The sequence below is a fragment of the Nicotiana tabacum genome, chromosome 19, assembly GCF_000715075.1.
Source record: "Nicotiana tabacum cultivar K326 chromosome 19, ASM71507v2, whole genome shotgun sequence".
In the NCBI taxonomy this organism is placed as follows: Eukaryota; Viridiplantae; Streptophyta; class Magnoliopsida; order Solanales; family Solanaceae; genus Nicotiana; species Nicotiana tabacum.
The window spans coordinates 14,567,461-14,592,447 of NC_134098.1; the positions used below are offsets into that span (position 1 = coordinate 14,567,461).

The 24,987-nt window shown below is 42.4% G+C and overlaps 1 protein-coding gene across 1 annotated transcript in view; it reads left to right on the forward strand.

The window, feature by feature from the left end:
* LOC107764298 ((-)-germacrene D synthase-like) overlaps positions 1–24,987 on the forward strand; it is a 31,319-nt gene that overhangs the window by 1,024 nt on the left and 5,308 nt on the right. The window contains exon 3 of the mRNA XM_075239690.1: positions 24,575–24,950. Coding sequence (XP_075095791.1) covers positions 24,575–24,950 — 376 coding nt within the window. The remainder of the gene's footprint in view (positions 1–24,574; positions 24,951–24,987) is intronic.

Sequence of the window (24,987 nt, forward strand, 5' to 3'; positions counted from 1 at the left end):
TGACTAATAGCATGTTCAAGTTAATTACAAAAATCAGCTTAGTGTTTTTTCTTAAATGTATATTTTTCTAAAATACTTTTTTGGTGAGAAGTAGTTTGTGTTTGGCTAATTAATTCGAAAAGTGCTTCTGAGCATCAATTAGTATTTGACCAAGTTTTAAAAACTGCTTCTAAGTGTATTTTTCTCAAACGTGTTTTCCAAAAAAATACTATTGGAGAGAAGCTACTTTTTTCTGCTTCTCTTCAACAACACTTTTTTCCTTCCAAAAGCTTGGACAAACACCTCAATTTTTGGAAAGAAGCACTTTTGACTTAAAAAAAAAAGGACTTTTGGCCCAAAAACATCTTGGCCAAACAGGCTATAACCATGTTCTCAACTTCATCATTTAGAATTAGTTAAATTGAAATTATTGAATTATAAGTAATGAATTGTAGTCTTCGTATATAGAGTTCATTACTTAGATGATCACTGAACTATCGAAAATTATGGATTAAAGTCACTTTTCTTTCATTTGTAACAAGAAAGTCACCTAATTATCCTTATTGCACTTTGATGATCACTCAACCGAATTTCTTAATATATTTTGGTGAAAAAAACTAGCTTGACAGTCTACATGGACTTTTTATATTTTTTTCACGTAAAATAATTATCATCCAAACAAAAATTAATCCAACCTGACCACGTAACTAAATAACTGCTCTTATTAAGTAACTATTTTTTATGCTGAAAGGTTCAATGTTTAATTAGAGAAACCATGAAAAGTTCATCTACTTGAGAGAAGAAGATGATAGTTTTATAAAGTAGTAATGGGTACAAGGGTTTTTGGAAGAGAGATACATATGGAGTAAGGTTTATTTCATGTGGGTTTATTTTTAATGGATAAGGTTGGATTTATTTTTTGTTTGGGTGATAATTATTTATGTAGCCAAAAATATAAAAAGTCCATGTGGACTATCATATCAACTTTTTCCACTAGAAATATTAAAAAATTCGTTTGAGTGATTATCAGTGTGCAATATAAATAGTTGAGTACTTTCTTGTTACAATTATAAAAAAAAAAAAAAAAAAAAAAAGTGACTTTGCCCCATGATTTTCCATAGATCAATAATCATGAGTAATGAGCTATTCATGTACATGTTTTTTGGCAATCTTCTTACGTTGAACCAGTTTCTAATGAATGGCTTAATGTCCATTATTCTTCACATGGTTTCATAGCTAAATTAATATATATTTGACATAGGGCGGCTACACAATATTTAATCACCCATACTCTATTACTCTACGGTCCAGATGTTCAACAATGAGCGTGCAAGGGGAGTAAAGTATCCGACCTCACTAAAAATATTAATTGTAGTCCGACTATATGTGTCCGAATATATCATATTATCTAACGTATTCTTTTTTACACGTCTCTTAAAAAATATTAATTAGGAAAGGGATTAGATTATTATACCCTTATTTATATCTTAAGATAAAATTTTACTATATTTAATATTTATTCTATTTATATATTATCTTCATCTTCAAAAATAATTATTACTAAGGGTAAAAATTGAAAAAAAAAATAATCAATTTTGTCTTGAACTTCTAAAGTGACAAATAATTTGAAATAACTATTTTTAGTAATCATGACTGTTAATATGAGACGGAAGGAGTAGTTAAGATTCAATTTGGCCCAAAATTGGTTTTCTTAAGAGAAATAATGGAAAGTGGTTTAGACTAAGGACACATTTGGCCATAGATTTTGTCAAATTTTTTTCAATTGTTTTTTGAAAAATACATGTTTGTTCATAAATTTTATCCATATTTTAAAAAATTTCCAAATCTCAAAACTCAAATTCCAAAACCAACTCAAGAGCTAGTTTTGGCCCAAAATATTACTATTATATTTTTTTAAAATTTTAAAAATTACCCCAAACTTTTATATTTTATAAAAGAGCCCACTATTTATTATTTTGTAACAATGTTGTTTCGTCTTCTCGGTCATCCGATAGTGTATTATGTAGTTCATTATAAAAATGATAATTTTGTGCCAAATTTATTTATATTCATGACTATGGTTTGTGATAATGATAATGAATGTTATTGATGAAGGTAGTGTTGGTATTTGTGATAGTTTTTAGAACTTGTGGGTATAAGTCATGTTTCATATTTTTTTTTTAAAAAGTGAAATATGTTTTGAAAACTGATGTCCAAACACATTTTCATCTTCAAACCAAACTTCACCAAAATCAGATTTTTTAAAACAAATTTGGGAATCTATGGCCAAACGCTTGTTAAGAAGTATGTCGGGAAATTATGTTTCCTTGTGAATTGTTAATTAGAAATATTACTCTCTCTATTTTAATGTATATGATTTTTTTTTCTTTTGAGTGTGTTCAGAAAAGAATAATTTATTTATAAATTTAGAATAATTTAACTTTAAACTTCTTGTTTTATTTTTATTGAGATAATGTGTAGTCACACCAATATTTATGGCTTGTTTTAGACCATAAGTTTTCAAAAGTCTTTCTTTTATTCTTAAACTTTATGCTTAGACAAACAACATTACATAAATTGGGAGGAAGGAAATATACATTTTGTTTTTATGGATACTGTTATATACGTAAATAATAATTGCGATTTAGATTCTAAAAATTGTTGCAGCAGCTTATATAAACAGTTGCGACAGCCTTACTATAATATCCTCACATAAGCATTGCAATAAGTAATACCCTATTGCAACCATGAAGAATGAGACGGGTGTGGAACGATTCCAATAAAACTGTTGCAACGGATTTGTTTATCCGGAAAATCGGATATAGTTGAATTTATAAGTAGTTCTAAGGATATGCGGTATAGTTTGACATAAATCGTACGTAGAAGTAGAAATATTCAGATTCTTAGCTATAGAAATGGGATATAAATTATTGAACTGGACCTGTGAATATGCTGAATAATACAAGCTTAAGAGATTTATTCTTCAATAAATAGAACTAGTCTTCTTTTACAATGTGTGAACCTCTTTATGCTTACAAGGATTCCCCCTTTATAGTAGAGGGACCTTACTATATTTATAATAAAAAATATATAGTGGAGGACCCATGATGAATTGTCTCTTCCTCGATTTCTGCCAAGATTCTCTCCCCTAGTGCGGTTTTAACGGCTCCTGTCTGCGAGCTCGATACTGGTTCGAGCTGGGTATTGGGTCGAGCCCTCGGCCTTGAGTTCGAGTTCGACATTCGGGGCGAGTGCCAATCGGTCTGTGCATCCCCGACAACTTTCTCTTTGCCTTGCGGTTCAATTTGGTCATCGGCTTGATAATGATACCGAGCCGATTCCTCGATCGGTCTTGGAGCTCGAGGCTTGTTTGTACTATCCTCGGAACCCGTCTCGAGCTCTCCCTTCGATCGCTTACCATTTGAACTCGATCAAACGTACGGAGTCTAAAATTTATTTCGACCGTACACAGATAGTCCCGTCGTTTCTCAGAAAGAATGTGGTGAGAAGCGATATGATTTTCGACGGCCCGATCGGATAGTAGGCAGACGTTTTCACTGGGCTCGATCGTGACGTATGTGATAGTTGTCCCTTCAATTTAGTCTTTCAAGGTATTTAATGCACGTCAGACGGTGGTCGGCCACCGCTGATACTGAACTGCCACGGTATAAACCAATAAATAGTCCTTCCATTTATCATTTACCACTTTTACATCTGCAACCTCCCAAATTTTCTTACTCTTTCTGCCTCTATTTCGCTGCTTGTAGAGCCACATTCATCAACCTTTCATCTTCCTTTGCTTTTCTTTCTCTTACATCAATGGCAAAAACTTCAAAAATCATACCTCAGAAGGAGAAAGCTTCATCTTCACGGTCGTCCGGCGACAAGGCGCCGGTGGAGCTGCCTCCCCATGAGTATGTTCCTGGCCCGTGTACTCTGAAGATCAATTTTAAGGTTGAAAATCCTTCGTCGGTTCCGGGTTGGTGTGAGCATGTGTCGATGTACATATGCTTAATAACAGAGGGCCATATCAAGGCTGTGAGGAATGACTGTAACTGGGGTCTCGAGGTTGTGTTGCAGATTCCCTCTCCCGAAGAGAGCGTCATCACTCATGTTGAGGGATTTTTAAGTGTATATACTTACCCCTTCACGTTGGGTCCCGTTGACCCAGTAATCATTGATTTTTGCAAAAGATATCAGGTCACTCTCGGTCAAATCCATCCTTCTCTATGGAGCATAGTGACCTTGCTTCGCTTCTTCTCCAACAAGGTCGGGGGGCTGGATTTTACCCTAAATCACCTCATACGATTGTATCAGCCTCAAATCTTTCGAGGACTAATCAGGCTTCATCGTCGGGCATCGAAAGCTCTAATGTCGAGCATTGACGAAGACAATGATCGGGGTTGGATGGGCCATTATATTCGGGTAAGGACATGTGACCTCATTCCAGAAGCAAAGATGTGGTTCCCCGAGGAAAGGAATTTCGACCGTAAGTGGTTTCCATAAGGCATTGCTTTTTTGTATCTTTCTCTGATTCTATCTAATATCTTTCTCTGATATACAGCTACTCCTTGGATGCCACAAGCAGTACCCAACCTCGAGGATTGGGTTCGAAAGTTAGCCTCGACTTCCTTTTATGCCGAACGCGCTTGGCATGATTTGGCAAAAGGTAGATGGGAGGCCAAGAATCATGGTAAGGGTCACTTCTCGTGTTCTTCGAAATGTTTTTAGGCTCTATTCGTTACCTACTTCCTTTCATGCAGATGTAACCAAGGATGTCATTTTGAGGCCTTCGAGTGGTGAGGAAGGAACCAAGTCCCCGGTCCCGGAACCGGGGAAAGATATGAAACGAAAAGCTATCTCTCGGTTAGAGGACCCCAAGCCCAAAACTCAAAGGGTGAGGAGGAAAGCAATCGCTTTTTCGACGGACTCGGTCCAGCAACTGAGAGAAGAAGAAGAAGCCTCGGCTTTGGTGATCCGATCTGCGAAAGCTGTCGAGGTCACTAGACCTTCTGAGCCGATGAAAGCTATACCAGTCGGGGTCGGTTCCGATACTCCGAGTCTCGATCAGAGCGTCCCGAGCGATTCGCTCGGGACTATGATAGTGGGTGATTTTCCTTCTCTTTCGACCTTTTCTGAGGAAGCATTAAAGGAAGCTCGAGAATTGAAGACCCCCCGATATGGGCGGAGGCTCTAGTATAGGGGGCCCTTTTCGGGATTGCTTTACTGGAGTCGATGATGCCTCCGACATTAGTGACGTTTCTCTTCTCCTAGAAGAGGCCCAACGTTTCATTTCTCGGGTAATGATTTTACTATGCTTGGTTTCTTCGTTCTTTTCTAAACTTGGCTTGTGTTTATTCCCTACAGTGCAGGCCATTAGTAGGTTTTGAGTCGGCCTCAGCCAGTGTGAGGTTGAGCTTCGGAGCGTCTTGGGGGAGAGAGATGCTTTGCGGCTTCTTTGCAGCCAAAAGGACAAGGCTATAAAGGACCTCCAAGAAGATTTGGCTAAGGCTCGTGAAGAAGAGGGAGAACTAGATAAGTAGGTGAGCCTCGTTCTGTTAGAGTATGGGTTTGATCCAAATATGGAAGCTAACCCTTCGTTATCTCAGCTGCAGCAAAAGGCTGAAAAGATCGGGTTGCTTCGGGAAGAAGTCGATCAAATCAAGGCCGAATGTGATCGGTGGAAGGAGACTATCGACTGCCTGGCTGTAGAAAAAGAAACTATCTTGTCCAAATTATTATCGGCCAATGTTAAGTTTCGAAGCATCAAACAAAAGGGTTCGGCTCAGGCCAAGAGGATCGAGGAGCTCGAAACACGGCTTGCTGAGGCCAAGGCGGAGGTTGAGTCGTCGAAAGTCATGGTGGACAAGTCCATTGCCATGTATCGGGCCAATGCTGAGGCTGCTCTAATGGAGGCAAGAGAGGCAGTGGATACTGCCGACACTAGAGCACATTGGGTTGCCGAACTTGCTAAGTGTCAGTCTCGGAGGGAGAACCTCGAGGAGATACATGCTAGAGGTTTCGACCTTGCATAAGAGATAAAAAGGGCTAAAGAACGTGAAGCTAAAGCTGAGGCCTTGGCTTCTGATGGCGATGATGATGATGATGATAGCAAGAGCGGGGTCGAAGATGGGGGGAGCCCGGTGGAGAAGGGACCGCTCTCGATGATAACCCAGAAGCTTAGCCCTTAGCTTCTTCTATGTTGCATTTATTTACGTAAACCATCTTTGTATATCTTATACAAATATCTTTTTCTTTTACTGACTTGCTTTGTGAAGATTTCATTCATGCCTTGCGGATGTTTTCATGAGGATTAAGGTGATTTCATCGAATTCGACCTTCGTAGCTTTTATGGCCGAGTAAGTGTTCGCTCGAGCTCGAAATAAAAGTAGCCCACAGGCTTAGTGGTCGAGTGGGTGCTTGCCTGAATTTGAAAAATAAGATAGCCCTTAGGTTTTGATAATTGAATGAGTGATTGTTTCGAACTCGAACTCAAAGTATATTAGCCCATAGGCTTTTTATGACCGAGTGAGTGATTGCTCGAACTTGAAGTAAGATAGCCCTTAGGCTTTAATAATTGAGTGAGTGATTGTTTCGAACTCGAACTCAAAGTATATTAGCCCGTAGGCTTTTTATGACCGAGTGAGCGATTACTCGAACTCGAAGTAAGATAGCCCTTAGGCTTTAATAATTGAGTGAGCGATTGTTTCGAACTCGAACTCAGGATATCTTAGCCCATAGGCGTTTTATGACCGAGTGAGTGATTGCTCTAACTAGAAGTAAGATAGCCCTTAGGCTTTAATAATTGAGTGATTGTTTCGAACTCGAACTCAAGATATCTTAGCCCGTAGGCTTTTTATGACCGAGTGAGTGATTGCTCGAACTCGAAGTAAGATAGCCCTTAGGATTTAATAATTGAGTGATTGTTTCGAACTCGAACTCAAGATATCTTAGCCCGTAGGCTTTTTATGACCGAGTGAGTGATTGCTCGAACTCGAAGTAAGATAGCCCTTACGCTTTAATAATTGAGTGAGTGATTGTTTCGGACTCGAACTCAGGATATCTTAGCCTGCATGCCTTTTATGACCACTTGTATCAAAAATCCTTTTGATGGTGGTTGGCCTTTAAGCCTGTTTGAATCATGAAGCAATAAAATCTTTTCAAAGTGTGAGATATATGAAAAAGAAGTTCTCCTTTATAAGTCATTACACGTGTTTGTATCTTGTGCCAGAGTTCGAGCAAAACTATGTGGGCATGGTTCGTTTTGACCATTTGGCCCTTACATTTTTCTCTATCGAGACCCTGTTTGTCATGAATTTGATATGGAGCGACTTTCTTGTGCCAAACTTGATTTATTCTCTTGGTAGCCCCCCAGTATTCGAGGTTGATTATGAAGGAGCCTCGGATACTATTGATTTGTCCCTGGGTAGCACATAGTTGTTGTCTCTTTAAAAACCTTGCCGGAAAAACCCACTTGGGATAAAAGCCGAACTTAAAGGAAAAAGAGTACAACGCGTGCTTTGAAACTAGAGGTCTTGATGTTTTTCGTCGAATTCCTGCAATGAGTTTGTGTCGAATATACGTATATAGACGATAGAGGAGAAAATCATACCTTAACAGTAATATCGTTTGAGAAGCAATATGTTCCAACTGTTTGGTAATGGTTTTCCATCAATTGATCCAAGTTTATAAGACCCTTTCCCGACTATATCGAGGACCTGATAGGATCTCGAGTGTTGAGGGTGACCTTCCTTAGAAACAAGTCCCCGCCTTGAAATAGCAGAGGTTGATTCTTCTGTTGTAGTACTTTTTGATTCATTATTTTTGTGCAGCCATTCGAATCAGTGCCACCTCTTGTTTTTCATCTAACAATTCAAGGCTACTATTTATTTCCTCGTAGTTCGATTCTTCCGATGTATGTCGGAACCTTGCGCTTGGTTCCCCGACTTCGACCAGAATTAGAGTTTCGGATCCATACACTAGGGAAAATGAGGTTGCTCTTGTACTGGATTTAGATGTTGTCTGATATGCCCAAAGGACTTCGGGCAAAATTTCTCTCCACTTTCCTTTAGCTTCGTTCAATCTTTTCTTTATGTTTTGTATGATAACCTTGTTCGTTGATTCGGCCTGTCCGTTCCCGCTAGGATGATATGGTGTAGATAGTATTCTTTTTATTCTATGGTTTTCGAGGAATTTCGTCACTTTACCGCCAATAAACTATCTACCATTGTCACATGTTATTTCTGCTGGTATCCCAAATCGACACACGATGCGGTCCCAGATGAAATCTATAACCTCTTTTTCTCTCAATTTTTCGAACGCCTGTGCTTCAACCCATTTAGAGAAATAGTCAGTCATAAACAAAATGAATTTAGCTTTACCTGGGGCCGATGGTAGAGTGCCGACGATATCCATTCCCTATTTCATGAATGGCCATTGAGAAATGACCGAATGAAGATGCTCTCTGGGTTGATGGATCATCGGTGCAAATATTTGACATTTATCACATTTTCGAACGAACTCCTTAATGTACTTCTCCATGCTATCCCAGCAGTACCCTGCTCTGATGATTTGCGAATTAATGGTTTGGCGCCGGAGTGGTTTTTACAAGTGCCTTCATGGACCTCTTGTAAAACACAATCGGTGTCTCCTGGTCACAAGCATACCGCCAGTGATCCGTCGAACATCCTTCTGTACAATGTTCCATCTTCAACCAACGTCAATCGAGCAGCCTTGGTTCGTAGAACCCTCGATTCTGTAGGGATCAATGGGAGTTTTCCGTTATTTAAATATTCAATATACTTATTCCTCCAATCCCAGGTTAAGCTCGTGGAATTTATTTCGGCATGTCCATCCTCGATTATAGATCTCGAGAATTGAATGACAGTCCCCGAGTTGATCTTATCCTCCTCGACCGACGACCCTAAATTTGCGAGTGCGTCGGCCTCACAGTTTTGTTCTCGAGGCACATGTTGTAGGGTCCATTCTTTGAAACGGTATAGAGTTACCTATAATTTGTCCAAATACCTTTGCATCCTATCTTCTCGAACCTCGAAAGTTTTGTTTACTTGGTTCACCACTAGTAAAGAGTCACATTTGGCTTCAATGACATTTGTTCCCAGGCTTTTAGCTAGCTCGAGACCTGCAATCATGGCCTCATAATCGTCCTCATTGTTAGTTAATCTAGTGGTTTTGATGGATTGTCTAATAATGCCACATGTTGGAGGTTTCAGTACGATGCCAAGTCCGGACCCCTTCACATTTGAAGCACCATCTGTGTAGAGGGTCCAAACCCTCGACAACATACCAGACTTTAACAAGAGTTCCTTTTCAACTTCGAGTACGAGATTTGGCATGAAATCGGCCACGAAGTCTGCTCAAATTTAGGACTTGATGGTCGTACGGGGTTGATATTCGATATCGTACCCACTAAGTTCGACGGCCCATTTGGCCAATCGACCTGAGAGTTCGGGCTTGTGCAAAATATTGCGAAGTGGGTAAGTGGTCAAAACGCATATGGGGTGACATTAAAAGTATGGTCTTAACTTTCTAGAGGTGCTTATTAGTGCAAGTGATAATTTCTCTAGGTGAGGGTATCTAGCCTCTGCTTCCCCTAAGGTCCAACTTACATAATAAACAGGAAACTACGTACCTTGCTCTTCTCGAATTAGGAATCCACATAGCGTGATTTCCGATACTGCCAAATATAAGTATAGCTTCTTATCTGTCCTCGGAGTGTAAAGTAGTGGTGGTCTCGATAGGTACCACTTCAATTTCTCTAGTGCCTGTTGGCATTCCGGGGTCCAGGCGAAATCGTTCTTCCTTTTGAGTAGAGAGAAGAATTTATAGCTTTGATCTGATGACCTCGAAATGAATTGGCCTAAGCCAGCTATCCGCCCGGTCAGCCTTTGCACTGCTTTGATGTTATCCACGATGGTGATGTCTTCGATGGCCTTAATATTGTCGGGGTTGATCTCGATTCCCCGATTCAATACCATGAAACCAAGGAACTTTCCCGATCCAACCCCGAAAGCACATTTCTCGAGGTTGAGCTTCATGTTGTATTTCCTTAAGATCTTAAACGTTTCCTACAAATGAGTCAAATGGTCCTCTGCGCGCAGGGACTTAACTAGCATGTCATCAATATAAACTTCCATCGACTTACTTATTTGTTCTTCAAACATTTTATTCACTAGGCATTGGTAAGTAGCTCCTGGTAGGAATGGCATTACATTATAGCAATAGGTTCCGTACTTGGTGATAAATGAAGTCTTTTCCTAGTCCTCCGGGTTCATTCGAATTTGATTGTACCCGGAGTAGGCGTCGAGAAAAGTAAGGATCTCGTGGCCGGCTGTGGCATCGATCATGCGATCCATGCTAGGCAGTAGAAAAGAATCTTTGGGCCATGAATTGTTTAGATCTTTATAATCTACGAACATTTTAAGTTTGTTCTCCTTTTTAGGGACTACAACTACGTTGGCTAACTACTCGGGATATTTTATTTCCCGAATTGACCCTATTGTGAGAATTTTAGTTACCTCATCCTTTATAAATGCGTGTTTTACCTCGGACTGAGGTCTTCTTTTTTGCTTCACCGGTTTGAATCTGGGGTCCAAGCTCAGCTGGTGCGTTGTTATTGACGGTGGGATCCCTGCCATGTCTAAATGGGACCAAGCAAAACAGTCTATGTTATCGATAAGAAATTGAATGAGTTTTTCCCTGAGTTCAGGGGTCAATCCCATTCCAAGGTATACCTTTCTATCGGGTAGATATTCGATTAATATAACCTGCTCCATCTCTTCGATCGTAGATTTTGTGGCGTCGGAGTCGTCAGGGATGATGAAAGCTCGAGGAGTCAGAAACTCTTCCTCGTCATCCTCTATTTCTTGTTCCACCGGTTTGGTCGAGACTGGTGGCTGTGATTGCTATTTGGTTTCTCGTCTATCTTTAGTGCTCGATCTTTCCGAGACCGATAGCGTTGGTATCGGTGTTACCTCATCGACCGCAAATATTTCCTTCGCAGCATGTTGCTCCCTGTATACTATTTTCACGCCCTCCGACGTAGGAAATTTCATTACTTGGTGGAGGGTCGAAGGTACTGCCTTCATAATATGGATCCAAGGCCTTCCGAGTAGGGAATTGTACCTCATATCCCCTTCGATTACGTGGAATTTGGTATTTTGGATGGTTCCAGCTACATTCACTGGTAGAGTAATCTCCCCTTTAGTTGTTTCAATGGCCCTATTGAAACCGTTCAAGACCCGAGCTGGGGGCACGACCTGATTCTGTAAACCGAGATGCTCCACTACCCAAGATCGGATGATATTCACAGAGCTACCTGGATCCACTAAAACACGCTTAACTTGGGCTTTATTTAATAGGATAGAAATTACCAGAGCGTCATTGTGAGGTTGAGAGATGCCCTCGGATTCTTCAACTCCGAATGATAAAGTGTCCTCGAGTACATAACCTCGAGTTCATTTTTCCCCTGTGGTCGGTACCTTGACGTACTTGAGCTTGGGTCCCTGTGAAGTATCGACCCCACCGATGATCATATGAGTGATATGTAGAGGTTCCTCTTCTTTATCCCTTTTGCTGGTGTCCCTTTCTCTGAAGTGATTCTTGGCTCGGTCACTGAGGAACTCTCGAAGGTGGCCCTCATCGAATAGGCGGGCTACCTCTTCTTTTAATTGTCTGCAATCCTCGGTCTTGTGGCCATGCGTGCCATGATACTTGCACATCGAATTTCGATTTCTTTGGGAGGGGTCGATTTGCATGGGTCTGGGCCACCTAGTATCTTTGATTCTTCTGATTGCTGATACAATGCCCGATGCTTCAACGCTGAAATTGTACTCCGATAGCCGAGGTGCCTCTATAGCATTGCCATATTTATCGAAGCCATTCTTGGTCATAAGTCCCTGAGAATTTTGTCCTCGATCACCCCTTCGATTGTTCAGAGCAAAATTTCGCACTGAGCCGTTGTTCATTCGATCTGCGATGTACGATTGATATCGGTCTCTGTTCGACCTTCGTTCTCTGTCGATATCTCTCTGGTTTTTTATAGCTACCATGTTCTGGTGCATGGACCCATAAGGAGCTCCCAACTAGTCGTCTTCGACCCTGATTTTTGACTGATATCAGTTATGTACATCCGCCCAAGTTATTGCCGGATACTCGATCAAATTTTTCTTCAGTCGACGTGATGCTATTGAGCTTTGCTCGTTCAACCCTTGGGTGAAATCTTGGATGGCCCAGTTGTCTGTGACCGGTACTCCGATAGCCGAGGTGCCTCTATAGCATTGCCATATTTATCGAAGCCATTCTTGGTCATAAGTCCCTGAGAATTTTGTCCTCGATCACCCCTTCGATTGTTCAGAGCAAAATTTCGCACTGAGCCGTTGTTCATTCGATCTGCGATGTACGATTGATATCGGTCTCTGTTCGACCTTCGTTCTCTATCGATATCTCTCTGGTTTTTTATAGCTACCATGTTCTGGTGCATGGACCCATAAGGAGCTCCCAACTAGTCGTCTTCGACCCTGATTTTTGACTGATATCAGTTATGTACATCCGCCCAAGTTATTGCCAGATACTCGATCAAATTTTTCTTCAGTCGACGTGATGCTATTGAGCTTTGCTCGTTCAACCCTTGGGTGAAATCTTGGATGGCCCAGTTGTCTGTGACCGGTGGCAATTCCATGACTTCCATTTGAAATCGGGACACGAATTCCCTCAGCATTTCATTACCGCTTTGCTTTACTTTGAAGAGGTCCGATTTCCTTGTTGCAACCTTTATGGCACCAGCATGTGCCTTTACAAACGAATCCGCTAACATGACAAAAGAATCGATGGAATTTGGGGGCAAATTATGATACCAAATCATTGCTCCCTTCGAGAGGGTCTCTCCGAATATTTTGAATAACACGGATTCGATCTCGTCGTCTTCCAAGTCGTTACCCTTGATGGCACACGTGTAAGATGTGACGTATTTATTGGGATCGGTCGTACCGTTATATTTTGGAATTTCGGGCATACGAATATTTTTGGGGATTGGTTTTTGTCACGACCCAAATTAACCCTCCGTAAGGTGTCGTGATGGCACCTAGTCTTTACGACTAGGTAAGCCTAATATTACGAAAAATATAAAGAAAACACAACATCTTAAAGATAAACAACATATTGTGAATAGCCAAAAGTAGTATCACTCGGCATATACAAAATAATTTCCCAAGACGCGGAATATCACTAAGTCACAAGCTGCTATAATCTATGTAGCTCTATACAAAAGTCTGAAGATAATAAAGAAAGTCTCTAGGCGAGGGAGTAGAAGGGGACTCCGAAGATCTGCGGACGCAAGCAATAGTACCTTGAAGTCTCCTAAAATCAGCAGCACGCACAAACCCCGAGGCTGATAACTCGCACGTGGATCTGCATACGAAAACATGTGCAGGGAAGGGCATGAGTACACCACAATGGTACCCAGTAAGTGCCAAGACTAACCTCGGTCGAGTAGTGACGAGGTCAGGTCAAGACCCTACCGGAGTAAATATAATAAATTAAACAGTAAAAGATATAAGTAAACTTTATGGTAACACAGTTAAGGGAGCCCTCGACTCAAACCAAGGTAAACACAGTGGAAAATCTTCCGGGATACCGTTCCGTAATTCCGAATGAATATGCAGTGCTAGGGGATCTCCCGGAATACGTCCGTAGTCCCAAAGTAAATATGCAGTGCTGGGGGATCTCCCGGAATACGTCCGTAGTCCCAAAGTAAATATGCAAGATAGGGGGATCTCCCAGAATACATCCGTAGTCCCAATTTAAATATGCAATGCAAGATGAAATGGCAGGTATGGCATCAAGTTATATAGTTTATACTGAACACAGATAAGAAAAATAGGGATTTAACTAAGCATGGCACACAAAATGTCAAATAGGCAGTTAAAACACGTAAGCATGCTTTTCTAGTCTAAACTAAACAATTAAACATATTAGTACAATTTAATAAGAGAAACAATTTATGATTTAAAAAGGATAAATAGGATTTTATTTTTTTGCAATAACAGCCCTGTACATACTCGTCACCTCACATACACGGCGCCCACACACCAAATAATATCAAGATATATTAAGGAGAAAGTGCCCAACATAAGGTTAGGCAAGCCACTTACCTCGAACCGCTCAAATCAACTCGATGTCACGTTCTTGCCATGAGTATCCGACTCCAAATGGCCCGAATCTATTCAAATTAATTGCATAATGTAAATATATCTACAAGTAACTAATTTAACTAATTAATTCGAAGCTAAAGCGTGAAATTAGGAAAAAACGTCCAAAAAGTCTCCCCGGCCCACGTCTCGGAATCGGGTAAAAATTACAAATTATAAACACCCATTCACTCACGAGTTCACTCGAATAAAAATCATCTAAATCCAACGTCAAATCACCATTCAAATCTCAGATTTTCAATTGGGGAACCTTTTCCTCCATTTCCAAACTTTTACCCTCAAATTCCTTAATTAGACTAGGAAAACAACAATAGATTATTGTATTATGATCAAAATAGAGTTAGAATTCGTTACCCAATAGTTCTCCTTCAAAATCCCTCGAGAAATCGTCTCCCACCGAGCTCCAAATCAATTTTTTGTGTTATGAAATTTCAAACCCTTGAAATTCCCTTTTTCTGCCCAGCGATATCTGCATTTGCCCTCATGGAGCCGCATCTATGGTCCCGCACTTGCGGAAATATTAATGCAGGTGTGAAAGTCACTTATTGGGCTGGGTCCGCATTTGCGACCCCTGCGCCACATCTGCAGCTCCGTTTCTGCGGACGATCAGTCGCACCTGCGAGCCCAGCATGCCCGGTCCATTGCTACATCTGCAAACTCCCAAGCACACCTACGAGTCCACACCTGCAAACTCCCCTCTGCAGGTGCGAAACACCAGAACCAGCAATGCACTAGATTTTCCTAAGTCTAAATTTCTTCCTGTTAAGCATCTGAAACACACCCGACGCCCCTGGGACCTCAACTAAACATACCAACCAATCCTAAAACATCATACGAACTTAGTCGAGCCTTCAAATCACATCGAACAACAACAAATCCTAAATTAAGCACGGATTCAATCCTAAGAATTTAAAATTTTCCAAATTCTACAAACGACGTCGAACCACATCAAATCTAGTCCGAATGACTTCAAATTTTACACACAGGTCACAAATGACATTACGAACCTACAGCCACTTTTGGAATTCCATTTCGAGCTCGATATCAAAATTCCTCTATCGGCTAAAATTGCCGAAAAACTAACTTTCGCCAATTCAAGCCTAAATCTACTACAGGCCTCCAAAACACATTACGGGCGAGCTCCTAACCCCAAAATAACTCAACGGAGCTAACGGAGTAGACGTAATTTCATTCCGGATCTGTCTTCACACAGTTCCGACTATGGTCCAAACTGTAAGGCTTAAACTCACAACTAGGGACTAAGTGTCCCAAAACTCTCTGAATTCCATAACCAATCACTCTGGCAAGTCCCAAAAGTAGAACCAAATATGGGGAAAGCAGATATTAGGGGATCGGGGCTCAAATTCTCAAAACGACCGGCCGGGTCGTTACATCCTCCCCCTCTTAAAACAATCGTTCGTCCTCGAACGAATATAAATACATACCTGAAACTGTGAAAACATGAGGGTACTGGCTACGCATATCATGTTCGGTCTCCCAAGTTGCCTCCTCGACCGGCTGACCTCCCCACTGGACCTTTACTGAAGTAATATTTTTTGACCTGAGCTTTCTGACCTGCCTGTCCAAAATGGCTATAGGCTCCTCAACATAAGATAGATCTTTGTCTAACTGGACTGAGCTGAAATCCAATACATGAGTCGTATCACCGTGATACTTTCGGAGCATATACACGTGGAATACCGGGTGAACTCCTGCTAGGCTGGGAGGCAAGGCAAGCTCATAAGCAACTTCCCCAACGTGATGCAATATCTCGAAAGGACCAATGAACCTTGTGATCAGCTTGCCCTTCCTCCCGAACCTTATGACGCTCTTCATAGGCGATACCCGAAGCAAGACCCGCTCACCAACCATAAATGCCAAATCACGAACCTTACGGTCTGCATAACTCTTCTACCTGGACTGGGCTGTGCGAAATCTCTCCTGAATCACCTTCACCTTATCCAGGGTATCATGGACCAAATCTGTACCCAACAATCGGGCCTCGCCCAGCTCAAACCATCCCATTGGGGACCGGTACCGCCTACCATACAAAGCCTCATACGGTGCCATCTAAATGCTGGACTGGTAACTGTTGTTGTAGACAAACTCTACAGGTGGTAAGTATTGGTCCCATGACCCTTCGAACTCCATCACACAGGCACAGAGCATATCCTCAAGAATCTAAATCGTGCGATCGGACTGCCCGTCCGTCTGAGGGTGAAAGGTTGTGCTCAACTCCACCTTAGTACCCAACTTCTGTTGTACGGCTCTCCAAAACCATGATGTGAATTGTGTACCTTTGTCTGAAATGATGGATACTAGAATACCATGAAGGCGGACAATCTCTATGATATAAATCTCAGCCAATCTCTCAGAAGAATAAGTGGTCAACACTGGATTAAAATGAGCTGACTTGGTCAGCCGATCCACGATCACCCAAATAGCATCGAACCTTCTAAAAGTTCGTGGAAGTCAAACTACAAAGACCATGGTGATCTGCTCCCACTTCCATTCTGGGATCTCTAACCTCTGGAGTAATCCACTCGGTCTCTGATGCTCATATTTAACTTGCTGACAGTTGAGACACTTGGCCACAAACCTAACTATATCCTTTTTCATTCTTCTCTACCAATAGTTTGGCTCACATCCAAGTACATCTTCGCGGCACCGGGATGAATGGAGTACCGCGAACTGTGGGCCTCCTTGAGAATCAACTCCTGAAGCCCATCTACATTGGGCACACAGATCCGGCCCTGCATCCTCATCACACTGTCATCACCAATAGTCACATCTCTAACATCACCTCATCGAACCCTGTCCTGAAGAACTAGAAGATGAGGATCATCATACTGGCGCTCCCTGATACGGTCATAAAGAGAAGACCGAGCAACCACACAAGCTAATACCCGGCTAGGTTCTAAAATATCCAATCTCACGAACTGACTGGCTAAGGCCTGAACATCCAAGGCTAAGGGCCTCTCAGCTGTCGGAAGATATGCCAAACTCCCCAAACTCTCTGCCCGGCGACTCAAGGCGTCGGCCACTACATTGGCCTTCCCCGGGTGGTATAATATAGTGATATCATAGTCTTTAAGTAGCTCCAACCACCTCCGCTGATGCAAATTAAGGTCCTTCTGCCTGAACAAGTGTTGCAAACTCCGGTGATCAGTGTAAATCTCACAAGGAACACCGTACAAATAATGACGCCAGATCTTCAAGGCGTGAACAACAACTGCTAACTCGAGATCATGAACCGGATAATTCTTCTCATGCACCTTCAACTGTCTAGACGCGTAGGCAATCACCCTACCGTCCTGCATCAATACCAATCCAAGGCCAATCCTCGAGGCACCACAATAGACAGTGTAGGACCCCGAATCTGTAGGAAATACTAACACTGGGGATGTAGTCAAAGTTGTCTTAAGCTTCTGAAAGCTCTCCTCACACTCCTCGGTCCACCTAAACGGAGCACCCTTCTGGGTCAGCCTGGTCATAGGTGCTGCAATGGATGAAAATCTCTCCACAAAGCAACGGTAATACCCCGCCAAACCAAAGAAACTGTGGATCTCCGTAGCTGATGACGGTCTAGGCCAACTCTGCACTGCCTCCACCTTCTTTGGATCTACCTGGATCCCATCACAAGACACTTTGTGGCCCAAGAATGCCACTAAATCAAGCCAGAATTCACACTTAGAAAATTTTGCATACAATTTCTTCTCCCTCAAAGTCTAAAGCACGGTCCTCAGGTGCTGCTCATGATCTTCCCGAGATCGGGAATATACGAGGATGTCGTCAATAAACACAATGACGAAGGAATCAAGATAAGGCCGGAATACATTATACATCAAATGCATCAAGGCTGCTAGGTCATTGGTCAGTCTAAATGACATGACAAGAAACTCATAGTGACCATATCTAGTCCTGAAAGCAGTCTTTGGGATATCCGGCTCCCGAATCTTCAACTGATGATAGCTAGAATGCAAGTCAATCTTGGAAAACACCCTGGCACCATGTAACTCGTCAAATAAGTCATCAATAAGAGGCAATGGATACCTGTTCTTCACTGTAACCTTGGTCAACTGCCGATATTCAATACACATACGCGTAGAACCATCCTTCTTCTTCACAAATAAGACAGGATCACCCCAAGGTGATACACTAGGCCTGATGAAACCCTTATCAAGCAACTCCTTCAACTGCTCCTTCCGGGCTCCTTCATGCCCGGAAGATCAACTGGAAACACATCTGGAAAGTCCCTCACTACTAGAACTGACTCGACTGTAGAGGTATCAATACTGATATCTCTCACATAGGCCAAATACGCATCACACCCCTTCTCAACTATTCGCTGAGCCTTAAGGAATGAAACGACCCTGCGGGGAGTATACTTTAAGGTACCTCTCCACTTTAATCTCGGCAAGCCTAGCATAGCCAGCATCATGGTCTTAGTGTGACAATTAAGAATAGCATAATGGGGCGACAACCTATCCATGCCCAAGATAACATCAAAATCTACCATACTGAGTAATAACAAATCGGCTCTGGTCTCAAAACCACTAAGAGCAGTCAAACACGACCAATATACGCGATCCACAATAAGAGAATCTCCCACAGGAGTAGATACATAAATAAGGTAACTCAAAGAATCCCGAGATATCGCTAGTTGTGGAGAAAAATAAGAAGACACATATGAATACGTAGAGCCTGGGTCAAATAATACTGATGCATCCTTATGAAAGACAGAGACGATACCTGTGATGACTGAATCTGAAGCAACGGCCTCTGAACGGGCTGGAAGGGCATAGTACATGGCCTGGCCTCCCCCTCTAGGGCGACCTCGACCTCCCCAACCTCCACCTCGAGTTGGTTGAGGAGGTGGGGTGGCAGCTGGTGCTGGAAGAATGGCTGGAGGACCCGATGAAGCACGTGGAGGCTGATAAATTAGTGGAGGTGCACCCCTCCTGGCTCGGGGGCAATATCTAACCAGGTGACGAGTGTCACCACACTCAAAACAACCTCTCAGAGGACGCGGCGACTGAGACTGACTCGGACATGGCCTGCTGGACTGGCCGGTGATAGCACCTCGAGTAGGAGGCATACTGGATACTGACGGTGCATAATAGGGCTCCTGAGTTCTAGGAGGAGTTGGAACACTGCTGGCTGCTGGAAGGGCTGAATGAACAGGGTGACTCACGAAACCCCTACCATAGCGTGCTGCTGGCGCACGGGCTCCTGAATAATGACCAGTCTCTCGAGACCTCGTGGCCTCTCTCTCTTCTCTGTCCAGGGCAAACATGCCCTCCACTCTCCTGGCAATGCTCACTGCATGCTGATAAGTGATGTCCATCTCCAACTCCCTGGCCATACTGGTCTGGATACTGGGGTGGAGTCCCTCAATGAAACGACGAAACCTCTCTCTGACTGTAGCAACCAAAGCCAGTGCATGGCGAGCTAATTCACTGAAACAGACTACATACTCCGACACAGTCATAGCACCCTGACGCAACTGCTCAAACTTTACTCGCTAAGCATCCCTGAGGCTTTGAGGAACATACCCATGCAAGAACATATCTGAAAACTGAGTCCAAGTGAGTGAGGCTACCTCGTCCGGACTACTCAGCTCATAGGCACGCCACCACTGATATGCTGCTCCCCTCAGCTGGAAAGCGGTGAAAGAAACCCCACTCGTCTCCACAATGCCCATAGTGCGGAGAATACGATGACACTCCTAAAGAAAACCCAAAGCATCATCTGAAGCTAGTCCGCTGAAAGTAGGTGGGTGGTACTTCTTGTGCCTCTCAAGTCTGAGGTGCTCTGCCTCAGAAGCAGCTACCCTGGTCTCATGCTGAACTGGAGCCACTGAGGGCATAGGAATATACTCTAGGCCTGATCAACCTGGACCCTCTGCTCAGGAGTGCGGGCTGCAGGAGTCTGTGCCCCTCCCCCGGCCTGAGAGGTAGAGGGAGCTATCAAAAATAGTCCAGCCTGAGCCAGAATGCTGAACATGCTCATGAAATGAGCTAAAGTCTCCTGGAGGGCTGGAGTAGTAATAGGGATCTTCGGGTTGGACCTCCAACTGGAGCTGCTGGGGGCTCCTCTGACGTAGCTCTCGTAGGTGCTCGGGCTGCACCGCGTGGTCGTCCTCTACCCTGACCCCGGCCTCTGGCGGCTCTAGCAGGGGGCACGGGTGCCTGATCGTCGGTCCTCCCAGTACGAGTCCTCACCATCTATGAGAAAGAATAGAATAGAATCTTAAATTATTTTGTTTTGTGTCAATAACTCGCACGACAAGGAAATCAGAGAAATATGATTGTTCTTAACAGTTACATAGCCACCCGAAGATAAGTACGGACGTCTCCGCACCGATCTGCGAGACTCTAATAAACCGGCTTGTGACTCGCAACTCCTACGAACCTAGTGCTCCGATACCAACTTGTCACGACCAAACTAACCCTCCATAAGGTGTCGTGATGGCACCTAGTCTTTACGACTAGGTAAGCCTAATATTACAAAAAATGTAAAGAAAACACAACATCTTAAAGATAAACAACATATTGTGAATAGCCAAAAGTAGTACCACTCGGCATATACAAAATAATTTTCCAAGACCCGGAATATCACTAAGTCACAAGCTGTTATAATCTTTGTAGCTCTATACAAAAGTCTGAAGATAATAAAGAAAGTCTCTAGGTGAGGGAGTAGAAGGGGACTCCGAAGATCTGCGGACGCAAGCAATAGTACCTTGAAGTCTCCTAAAATCAGCAGCATACACTAACCCTGAGGCTGATAACTCGCACCTGGATCTGCTCACGAAAACATGTACAGGGAAGGGCATGAGTACACCACAATGGTACCCAGTAAGTGCCAAGCCTAACCTCGGTCGAGTAGTTACGAGGTCAGGTCAAGGCCCTACCAGAGTAAATATAATAAATTAAACAGTAAAAGATATAAGTAAAATTTATGGTAACACAGTTAAAGCGATTCTCAAAAATTTAACAGTTAAGGAAGCCCTCATCTCAAAATAAGGTAAACACAGTGGGAAATCTCTTTGGATACTGTCCCGTAGTTCCGAATGAATATGCAGTACAAGGGGATCTCCCGAAATACGTCCGTAGTCCCAAAGTAAATATGCAGTGCTGGGGGATCTCCCCGAATACGTCCGTAGTCCCAAAGTAAATAAACAGTGCTGGGGGATCTCCCGGAATACGTCTGTAGTCTCAAAGTAAATATGCAGTACTGGGGGATCTCCCGGAATACGTTTGTAGTCCCAAAGTAAATATGCAAGACATGGGGATCTCCCAGAATACGTTCGTAGTCCCAATTTAAATATGCAAAGCAAGATGAAATGGCAGGTATGGCATCGAGTTATATAGTTTATACTGAACATGGATAAGGAAAATAAGGATTTAACTAAGCATGGCACACAAAATGTCAAATAGGCAGTTAAAACACGTAAGCATGCTTTTCTAGTCTAAACTAAACAATTAAACATATTAGTACAATTTAATAAGAGAAACAATTTATGATTTAAAAAGGATAAACATGATTTTTTTTGTTTTTTGCAATAACAACCCGTGTACGACCTCGTCACCTCACGTACACGGCGCCCACACACCAAATAATATCAAGATATCCTAAGGGGAAAGTCCCCAACACAAGGTTAGGCAAGCCACTTACCTCAAACCGCTCAAATCAACTCGATATCACATTCTTGCCACGAGTATCCGACTCCAAATGGCCCGAATCTATTCAAATTAATTGCATAATGTAAATATAACTACAAGTAACTAATTTAACTAATTAATTCGAAGCTAAAGCGTGAAATTAGGGAAAACGTCCAAAAACTCTCTCCGAGCCCACGTCTCGGAATCGGGTAAAAATTATAAATTATGACTAGGAAAACAACAATAGATTATTGTATTATGATCTAATACTGGGTCACTTATTGGACTGGGTCCGCATCTGCGGCTCCGCTTCTGCGGAAGATCATTCACACCTGTGAGCCTAGCATACCCTGTCTATTTCCACATCTGCGAACTCCCAAGCGCACCTGCGAGTCCGCACCTGCAAACTCCCTCCACAGGTGCGAAACACCAGAACCAGCAATGCACCAGATTTTCCTAAGTCCAAATTTCTTCCCGTTAAGAATCCGAAACACACCCGAGGCCCCCGGGACATCAACTAAATATACCAACCAATCCTAAAACACCATACGAACTTAGTCGAACCTTCAAACCACATCGAACAACACCAAAATCCTGAATTAAGCACAGATTCAAGCTTAAGAATTTAAAATTTTCCAAATTCTACAAATGACGCCGAACCATATCAAATCTAGTCTGAATGACCTCAAATTTTACACACAGGTCACAAATGATACTATGAACCTACAGCCACTTTCAGAATTCCATTCCGAGCTCGATATCAAAATTTCCACTATCGGCCGGAATCGCCGAAAAAGTAACTTTCACCAATTCAAGCCTAAATCTACTACAAACCTCCAAAACACATTTCGCACGAGCTCTTAACCCCAAAATCACTCAACGGAGCTAACGGATTTGACAGAATTCCATTCCGGATCCGTCTTCACACAGTTCCGACTATGGTCAAAACTCTAAGGCTTAAACTTACAACTAGGGACTAAGTGTCCCAAAACTCTCTGAATTCCATAACCAATCACTCTGGCAAGTCCCAAAAGTAGAAACAAATATGGGAAAAGCAGATATTAGGGGATCGGGGCTCAAATTCTCAAAACTACCGGCCGGGTCGTTACAATTTTGGGGCTGCACTCCAGGGAAAAGGCTTTTGGATGAATTTCTTCGAAACTAGCCCTTTTATCATTGGTGGAGCTCCCGGGATCTGATCGACCCTGGAATTATATGTTTCTACTTTTTTATCGTTGGCTTCGACTCGTTTTGTGAGTTCCTCGAGCAATTTAGTAATTTTGGGAGTAGTCCCCGATTCTTGCTCGTTTGACTTCACTATGGCTGGCTCCGTTCTGTGGGTGATTTCCCGAAGAGGGTCGGGCTCCGTCCTGCTTTGTATCTGAGTTTGGCTCTGCAACTGAGCTATCGTTATTTTCTGGGCTTGTAACATCTCGAAGATCACCCGTAAGCTAACTCCGATCTCCTCCACGTTATGGGCGTCTCGAGCCACGAATCGAGTACCGCCCTGAATGCTTTTTTCCGGTTCGGAACGTTGGTTCGCCTCCAGAGCCACTTGTGAATTAACATCTAGTGGTACTTTGACTCGGATTTCAGGTACTTCGATTCGAGCTTCAGTGACATCGTTAAGTGGCCTTCCAGCCCTGGGTATCAAATTGTTGGTTTCATCCTGAAGGCTGGCTTCGTGGTCGATAGGTAAAGCCATGAATCGAGGGTTTGCCATTGCTGATCCGGAGTTGTAAACTGGTGCGTATTGCGGATTTGTATCAAACAACCACTGTTATCCTTAGCCCCACGGTGGGTGCCAAACTATTTACCTGAAAAATCTGATATAGTTGAATTTATAAGTAGTTCTAAGGATATGTGGTATAGCTTGACATAAATCGTACGTAAAAGTAGAAATGTTCAGATTCTTGGCTATAGAAATGGTATATAAATTATTGAACTAGACCGATGAGTATGCTGAATAATACAAGCTTAAGAGATTTATTCTTCAATAAATAGAAGTAGTCTTCTCTTACAATGTGTCAACCTGCTTGTGCTTACAAGGATTCTCCCCCTTATAGTAGAGGGATCTTACTTTATTTATAATAAAAAATATATAGTGGAGGACCCATGATGAATTGTCTCTTCCTCGATTACTGCCAAGATTCTCTCCTCTAGTGCGATTGCAACGGCTCTTGTCTGCGAGCTCGATACTGGTTCGAGCTCGGTATTGGGTCGAGCCCTCGGCCTTGAGTTCGAGTTTGACATTCGGGGTGAGTGCCAATCGGTCTGTGCATCCCCGACAACCTTCTCTTTGCCTTGCGGTTCGATTTGGTCATCGACTTAATAATGATACTGAGCCGATTCCTCGATCAGTCTTGGAGCTCGAGGCTTGTTTGTACTATCCTCGGAATTCGTCTCGAGCTCTCACTTCGATTGCTTACCATTTGAACCGATCAAACGTACGGAGGCCGAAATCTATTTCGACCGTATACAGGATTTTCTATAAAATTGCAAAGGTTTTACGATCGTTGCCATAGGTCTAATTTATAGTAATAAGTATGACAGGAAGGGCAAAGTATAGTTTATTCTTGCGAGTACATTTGAAAATTATGTGACATTATTAATTCGTTTTTTCTAATTTATTTTATTATACATCATTTTTAGTAGTTTCATATCGGTTAATAGATTTTGAAATGGTTAATATGGTGTAAACAGATGTGTTCGAAAAGTTCAAGGACAATGAAGGAAATTTTGAGAAGGCATTGACGACTAACGTGCCAGCAATGTTAAGTTTGTATGAAGCTGCACATATGAGAGTCGATGGAGAGGATATTCTCGAGGAAGCCTTAGTCTTCATATCAAATCATTTTAAATCAATGATTCCTATCTTGAGTGATTCCTTTAGGGAACAAGTAATGCATGCCCTAAATCAGCCAATCCATATGAGCTTAACAAGGGTAGAAGCAAGGATATTCCTATCTAGGTACCGAAGTTATTATGACACAAAGAATGAACTACTATTAGAATTTGCAAAGTTGGATTTCAACTTGTTGCAAAAGGAGCATAGGAAGGAGCTAAGTTCTATTACAAGGTACATAATTATTTTATTTTTTATGAAAAATGCGCGA